We start from the raw sequence: 8520 nt of genomic DNA, 5'->3' as shown, positions 1-8520 counted from the left end.
TGCTGCTATAGCTGCTCAAGTTAAGTAGTCAACGGCAGTAGTTTGTATTTTTATTCTTATGGAGACTTTTCAGATTTAAGCTATGCTATTGGTCAGAAAATAGATCTATATTGATGGCAATTATTATACATCTTTGTTCTCAATTATTATTTATCATTAAATCATATCAGTAAAACTAGGACTTGTCTGCTTTAGCAGTAAAATGGTAAATAAATGTGCATTTGAGTTTTGTTGAAATTGACATGTGCAGTGATAGATAGTGGTAAGAAATATAATAGTCTGCGTTGGAGTAATCAATTCAATATGCCAGAACTGCTTGGTTGTCACTTTTCCTTTTGCTCTTCATTGCTTTGTGTATCCTTTTAGCCGAGCATCAATTTTTTTTTTTCAAATTTCATAATAAGTTGTGTAAAGTGACAAGGGCACAACAGCAATGGCATGTCAGCAGATTTGAATCTAGAACCTCAAGAAGTGATAAAATCATCACACAAGATATAAGGGAGGAAAGAAGTGTTGTACAAGTCTATCATTAAGGCCACAGCAAGTAGATTTTATGGATGACATCAGCGCTCAATAATTTTCACCTGATTTCAGAAAAAAAAATGTCTTTCCTCTTCGGGAATGGTCAGATAGACCAAAATGTTGTGTAGTAGCCTAATAATCATACTTGTAGAAGTGACACTAGGGAGGTAGCCATGGCTCAATAGTTGCAGAAGTGTAACTTGTTGGAGAGTTGTAAAAGTGCCACCAATATGAAGCAATGAATGTAGTTGCCAGCTTGGCAAATGATACCAGTGTACCACTCTAGTATCACTTTCATTACACTAGTTCACTGCAGGAATGAATGCCTTGTTAGTTGTGATTCCCCGTTTTGTCCCTTCAAATCTTGTTACGACGTTTACATTGTATGGTGTCTATTTAAAAAATTTAGCCATCTTGTTTTTTTACCCATCTTGGGTTTTTTGGCGCCATCTTATTAATTTTGCACCCTGCATAGGATGTCATCCGTAAAATTTACTTGCTGTGGCCTAAGTTGATATTGAGACTCATCTATTTCAATAACCAACATGGACAACTGAACACCAAACCTGTAATCTCAACACTTTAATGTGAAATTATAGACGACCAAGTTAGAATCCCCAAAATACTACATTACATTCGAGAAGACAAAATTATGACATATCATGAAGACTTTAAACAAACAATACCGTGCACTTGCAACATTTTAGTTTAATCTATGTTAATGAAACAGTGAACAATATTGCCTTTTTTTTTATGTTGTTATACTTTTATTTTTAGACAAAACAAGCTAGTGGCACTAGTAACAAATTACAAGTAAATGACTAAGCAGGAATTGTGGATGTTCACCTGTATTGTTAAAGACTAGGGCTGGGTACCGGTACAGAAAATTCAGGTCCAGGTCCGGTTCAGGTCCAAAGGATCAGGTCCAGGTCCGGACCTGAACCTGGACCTGATTCAGTATGACTCATACCAATGGTCCATTTCACTACATAGAGATCTGTTTGGTAGAGTATTAGACTTACACTGGCGTTCTAAAATCCTTCAACGCTAACTGTACCTGTACGATTGGCTGTAAAACTTGGTAGAAATTACTATAAACTCTACTTTACTTCACTCTTGTTATTTTCTTCCACCTGCGAGCGCCCAAACGTATGAATGCCTGATAAAATAATCTGTTAATCTTCGAATCGGTCCAACATCCGGTCCACCTAATTTTTTCAGGTCCGGTTTTTCTGGACCGGTCCAATAAGAAAAACCGGTTTTGTACCGGTACGCTGTACCGATACCCAGCCCTATTAAAGACACATGTAACTACTACAGGGTTGGACAAGTCCACTAGCCCGATTGTCCAGAGCAAGTTAAAGTGCTGATTGGGCTAGTGCAACTTGTCCGATCGGGGATTTTTCCATGAGAGATTTTCATAATCATTATGTTACCTTTCACAGTCATAGCATTAAGCATTGGAAACACATAAAAATAGAGCCAACAATAAAAGAATTCCATTGATGGAATTGAAAATACTTACTAATAGACAAATGTCTTCTAAATGTCCGGACAAGTGTTTCTATGTACTTGCCTGATAGGACAAGTGGATTTTAGAAAACTTGTCCAACCCTGTACCAGTGCATATTTTAAAGGGAAAGATCCTTTCACAAAAGAAATGGTCACAGTGTTTGAAAAACTTTCCATAATTTTTAGGAAAAGACAGCCCATGCAATTTAAAACCGGCCACTAGATGGAGTTAAACGGACGGTCACGAGGACTGCTTGTTCTTCTCGTTCTGAAGCCGCAGTTGGCGGTCGTCCTCTCGGTTCTTCTTGAGGATCTGGTTGATGCAGTACTCGCTCTCCTGGCCGGCCTCGGTGAGCCGCAGATCCATCTCCAAAACTGTGCTGTTCTCCTCCATACCCTCCTGCAGCTGTTTACCTCCATCCTGAGATGATGATGAATGGTTTATTAATATTTGTTTGAAAATCTCTTGCAGCCTGTCGGCTGAATTGTGGATTCTTTACAATAATTGTTGTCAAGACAGAAATTGTTCTAGAACCTAGTACATTATCTTATAATCAAGTATATAATAAGACATTGCAATAATGCTTAACATTTGGGATATTTATACAACTAAGGTGTGTGTAGCAATACTTTAAAAACAAGAGTTCGGAGACCTCATACCTCCATGACATATTCTGATTATGCAAATGACTTTTACATTTGCATAATTTAGGCTTGCTTATGTACACCTTTCACTAACGTACACAGGTCAGTGTTGACAGCCCAATCATTTACTAGACATACTAAGAAGAATTAGTACACTTTCAAATTAATTATGCAAATTAGGGACTTATTTGCATAATTAGTAACAATGCAGAAATTCTTCACATTAAGCATTTAAAAGATGCATTATGTAGGGTATCGTATGGGAGAGTTCTTTAGTCTGTCATTCTGCATCTGACTCGTCAATATTTGTCTTAATTTGTTTTGGGTGCTCATATTGTGATAGGAGATAGGAAAGTACAGATAGACAGATATGAATGATGATCTTCAAACACTCAGCATTTGTAGTTGAATGTTTGTAAAAGGTATATAGTCCCGTACGTCGATGAAGGTTAGACATCCAAGTAATAAGAATAAGCCAAAAAGCAGTTACTCAAGCAACTGGATTTGATTTTGGAAACCTTCAGATGTTTCAGACAACCATCCGGCGTCTTTCATCAGTGACACTGAGGTCCCATAGCCCTTTCTGAGGCTGTAGGGGCAGTGGGTTGTTATCCACTGTATGTAGGGAATGGTATTGCCTTTTACTTCCACAACCAAAGTCAGCTTTACAACATTCATTCAGCTCTATTCCTCTATGACATTATGTTTCACAAGAAAATAGTTTATCTTGTGATGTGGTTCTTTAAGCATGAGATGTTGTAGCAATGCATAATGCTTCATCTCTAACAGGCTCCACAGGTCACCGAAAAAATAGCAGAAATTGCCCCAAAACATGTAGACTCATAACATGCCAGAGGAATAAGCTGAGAGGGAGCACAGTTTGTGCCTCCTGACAGGCTCCCAAGGCTGTACTGCTTGGCACCTGACCTAACTACTCTGGCATGTTATCTGTCTATTTGGCCAATTTTCCAGTGACCTGTTGAGCCTGGTAGAGGCTAGATTGTAGCGGTGTGTACCTAAAGCCCAGACTTGGAATTGGACCTAAAAATGTTTAGGTCAAAGTAAAAAAAAAACTAAATGTCCAGAGCCAAGTATGGACTTGCAAAAAGCTATCTGTCACTTGTATTCCCTTTTTCTTATTCTAAACCATCTAAAACCTTGAAGTCTTAAAGACTTAAAGTCCGGACCTGAACCTGAACTGCTGGACCTGAATCCGGACCTGAACCTGAATATGAGTTTAGTTACGCACCACTACTAGATTGTATTTCAAGTGAAAAGAAAGGAGGTGCATATTGAATATATTGGGAACTTCTCAAGTCTGCTACAGGTAAATGAAACAGCAAAAATGCTACGCCATACTTACGGGCCCAACTCTGTTGCAGGATAGGTTGATCGTGCGAATCGTTGTGTTGGTTGTGAGAACCTGGGACAGGATGGAGGCTGTCGGTTCCGTCATGTTGTTACTCCCAATGTTCAGGTCGGTCAGAGTGGAGTTCTTCAGAAGGGCTTTACAGATGGCCTGTCCGCCATCATCACCAAGGCGATTGAGACGCAAGTCCAAACACTTTAGCGTTGTGTTTTTCGACACGGCATGGCCGATAGCCAGCGCACCGGGGGCGCCTATCTTGTTGTCGCACAGGTTCATCTTGACTACTCTACTGCGGTTGATGAGCTTGCCGGCGGCACGTGCCCCGCTGTCTCCGATCATGTTGTGCGAGAGATCGAGCTCCGTCAGCGAGGGATGGTCCAGGAGGTGACTGATGAGGACGCGAACTTTATCGTCGTCAACCTTGCTGCGGCACAGGTGAAACTTCTGCAGCGTCTTGCAGCTCTTCACGGCCTTGGATATCAGCAGGCAGTCCCGCGTGGTGAACTGGAACAGGTTCCACTCAAAGTTCATCCCGCAGTCCTTCACTCCATACGTCACGCCAAACTCCTCGAGATGCGGCAGCTTCTCAAACACCGGACCGAACTCGAAGTGATCCACCTCAGGTCCGTCTCCCAGCTCGCTCCCCGTTTCCGAGGTGTCATCGTCTTTCTTGGTCTCTTCCTTGATTGGAGGAAGCAGCTGTTTGATGTTGAGTCTCTTGATGTATTCTCCCGACAGCGGTAAGACGTCCGTCACGACGTCCATGTTGGTTCTCTCGGGGACGAAGTGTTCGATGATGTGCTCCAGGTTCCGCTCAAAGTACATCCTCTTCCAGCTGCCGCCGTAATGCGAGACGTCGCAGATATCCCATCTTGCTTTGCAGCACCTCTGCCAGTACCCTTCATCACTGATGAGATGCGCAGTGACCTTTAGAGGAATGTTGGTGGAGATCTTCTCTAAAACTTTGGCCCTGTGCTTTGGTTTTAGTTCATCCAGTAGAGGGTTGTCTGGAAATAAAGAGGTACCAAAGGTCAACTTTACATTGTATATATATTATTTATATTGTGAAGTGTGTGAAACTGAACTCATAACAATATATACAACAGTTTTTTTGTTAGATCGTATTGAATATTGTTGCATGTGGTGTTGCGTCGCATAATTGTAGTGTGTTTGGCTTAAAGCTTAATTACAAATTAAAGTGCTTAACGTTACATGTATGTCATCAATGATACTAAAAAATACAATAGTTCCTGACTACAAGCAACCATCATAAGTATTATTCAACGAACAAAGATGTTTGCATAACTTGAATACACCATAACTGTTACTAATGTTATTAAATATCGAATGTTACAAATCATACTTCTAGTTATTGATTCTTGTTGTCAGGTAATCAAGTTATTTTCTGACGTCAGTAAACATTTCGGCAGGTGCAGAGGCTGGTACCGTGACTTGAGAGAAATGATCTTTTAAGAAGCCAACAGTGTCTAATCATCTTAAAGTAATATAATTACAAGTTTTCATAAAGTTTGCTTTATCTTCTTCTAAAAAGAGTGTTTCTCGTGAGCTCTGCTGGTTCCAAACTCACTATCGTGTTAACTATGACGTCATGAGCAGAAATCATAAAAAAGTATTCAAACACTCACGTTCAAAGTTATTGACGATGTGCACGATACAGAGGTCCGTGAGGAGCGGGACTGTGGCCAGGGACCACTCGGGATCCTCCGCAATGATCCTCCTCATGGTGCGGGGGTCTGCAGAGGGGTTGTCCTTAGCCGTGGTGACAGGAGACGGGACGCCATCCTTCCCTTTTGACTTACTTCTCGCCGATCCGCCCTTACTCTTGCCACTTTTAACACTACCTGGACCGCTTTTAGACCCATTCTGAGCAAGTGGAGGCTCCGCCATCGTAACAGACTCTTCAGAATGTATGAAAACCAGTAAGACGTGCGTAAACCCGACAAAACTTGTGTTGTACACTGTGATCAACAAGCGACCTCCGTCCTTTCTTCTTGTTTACCTGGTTGCTAGGCTGCAAGTCTCGGTCCCAGATGTCTACGCGAATCTCGTTCCCAGAGCATTGTAGTATAACCTTTGACCTGTAAAGTAAAAGAAAATGGCGGCCAACATGTGAAATTTCCCGCGAAATTGGTGTAAAGAGCTCGTGTATTCCTCCTGTAAGGATGTATTCTGCTCGGCCAAAGCCAGGGGACACAGAGGAAGATCTTCTGAAGTCACAGAGAGAATTCCTGGCGGCTGAAACCACTGGATCCGCGAAAGTCGTCAGAAAACCAGGCTCGAAGGAGGAACAGCATGGTCGGGAGAAGCAGACGACAGCGAGAGATGTTGTTGATTTGGAACTTGGAGGTAATAATATAAAGTATACTGTAAGGTTAGGTTGTTATGATAGCCTTTTCGATAGTATGTTTGTTTGTGATTGATAGCACCTTACCTTAAAAAGCTATGGATAGACTTAAAATACGGTATTTGGTTGGCCTGTTTTGTATACTTGAGATAACTTGGATCAAGAGTTGGATTTTGGGCTCCTGTAGACACACCGTTTCTTGTATCTCGTGTTCTGGACATGCTATGGTCAAGATTTGGGTTTTCTGCTCACTGAAAGGTGACATCAGTTTGGACGCCTATCACCTTCACTTCAAACTGCAGGGGTGACTTTGTGTAAAACTTCGCTTCCTGAAATAGATCAAATGGCTATGGATTTTCAATTGTTTACCAGTTTCTTTTGTTTTTCATGAACCAAACATATGACATATGTTTTGCAGGTCTTCCACCACAGCTGCCATCATTTGAGACCGGTCCAAAATCTTCCAAGAAAGCATCAAGGTTCAAGCAGAGACGAAAAAAGGTGTGCTTCTTCTCGATGGGTTATTGCTAAAGGCTGTTCAATCTATACAGTAGAAAAACCTCGAGCTCTCCAGTCTGGTGTTGGGCCAAAATTGTTGGGCCAGTGGTCCAAAATTTTCTGTATGTAGTTACGCTTCCTGGCAGAAAGAGGTAGAATTTCAAGCAGCTTTGGTTTTTCCCGTATGAAGCCTACTGATTGGCTACTAATGAATAACAGCTGTAGACCTATCTACGTTTTAGGCCTTACACATACACAACGTGTTGGATGTGTACCATCAGTCTTATTTTCACAAAAATGCACACATGGAATAACATGTTATTCCATTTGTGCATTTTTGTGAAAATAAGACTGATGGTAATTAGGTAGTGTTACACTTTGAGACTTTGAAACCAAGTAATATGCCTAGATACAATTGTAATGCACTCACTTGAAGATTCAAAGTTCCTTTACATTTGGTGATTTTGAAAATAACTCACAAAGAAACTTAGTGTTAACTAGTAAAAAAATCTACCCTTGTCCCTAATGATGCACAGGTACAAGATGTGGAAGAAGAAGCCTTTGATGTGGAGGAACAGATGGAAAGTATGGACTCCCTTTTTATTTATCGTTTTCACTGCTCAGTTTAAACATGTTCTGTAGCACAGGTGGTAACCTACCTCTTGTCCATGGATCCTTGGGCCAGAGATTGAGCGTAGGGTCCACTGGTGCAGGAAAGATTGAAAATTACCAGCACCAGACAAATTTTACCTGCACCACTCTGAATTTAGCAGGTTTGAATCATACTAGACTTCTTCAGGAACCATTGCTATTTTTTTCTTTTATACTCTTTAGGTGGTAACAGTCAATGCAGCTAATAACAATTCACATATACCTACATCATATGAAATTTATGTATAAGACCCAGTACATGGACCAGTGCAGGTTAGGTGCAGGAAGACACCAGGAATACCTGCACAGGTCCAATTTTACCAGCACTAACCTGCATATGCAGGTGGTATTTCAAGCCCTGCAAAGCAAAACCAGATTGCACCAGTGCTTTCAACTATTTGAAAATCCATTATTCTTCCCCTCAATTTAGGATAATGGCTTTGCCTTACTTTAGACTTTGTATATTCTTTGAAAATAATATGTTGATGATAATACACAAAGCAAATGTGCCTTATGTTTCCACAGCTCATGACACCCATGTCACCAAGGTTCTTACAGAGATAGTGGTAAGTTTGCACTGCTTCTACTTACAAGTATCACAATGGCTGTTGACAGGAGCATCCCGTCAATAGTGAAAAAAAGTCTTATTGACAGGAACATCCTGTGAATAGTGAAAAATGTTGTTCATAGAAACATCCTGTCAATAGTCCCTTTGCCCCTGAACAATCTGCTTGGAAATTATCCAATACCAAAATCATTAGTTTGCAACAAATAATGCATCCTTTGATCACTTTATAGTTTATGGAGTAGATATTTCATGATAACTGTGACTAATAACAGTCCTTCAACTAACTATCGTGACATGTGGCTGTACTTTTGTACACAGGAAAGAGACACCAGTGGACAAACTGTGAGACAGCCACTCACAACTTGCTTGGCATTCCCCAGGGTGCTTCAT

The 8520-nt window shown here is 40.8% G+C and overlaps 1 protein-coding gene across 1 annotated transcript; it reads right to left on the bottom strand.

Annotated features, from left to right (window-relative positions):
• Nucleotides 1-1823: 1823 nt before the first annotated feature.
• LOC118429156 (dynein regulatory complex subunit 5-like) lies at nucleotides 1824-5980 on the bottom strand. Its single transcript, XM_035839584.1, has 3 exons — nucleotides 5695-5980; nucleotides 4043-5055; nucleotides 1824-2455 (listed from the first exon to the last, which is right to left on the bottom strand). Exons 1-3 carry the CDS (start codon nucleotides 5954-5956, stop codon nucleotides 2276-2278), a joined length of 1455 nt encoding a protein of 484 aa, XP_035695477.1. The 5' UTR covers nucleotides 5957-5980; the 3' UTR covers nucleotides 1824-2275.
• Between the last annotated feature and the right edge of the window lie 2540 nt (nucleotides 5981-8520).

The sequence above is a fragment of the Branchiostoma floridae genome, chromosome 1, assembly GCF_000003815.2.
Source record: "Branchiostoma floridae strain S238N-H82 chromosome 1, Bfl_VNyyK, whole genome shotgun sequence".
Taxonomy (NCBI): Eukaryota; Metazoa; Chordata; class Leptocardii; order Amphioxiformes; family Branchiostomatidae; genus Branchiostoma; species Branchiostoma floridae.
Note: the sequence above shows the minus strand (reverse complement) of the source record. Positions and strands in the feature narration are given on the sequence as shown.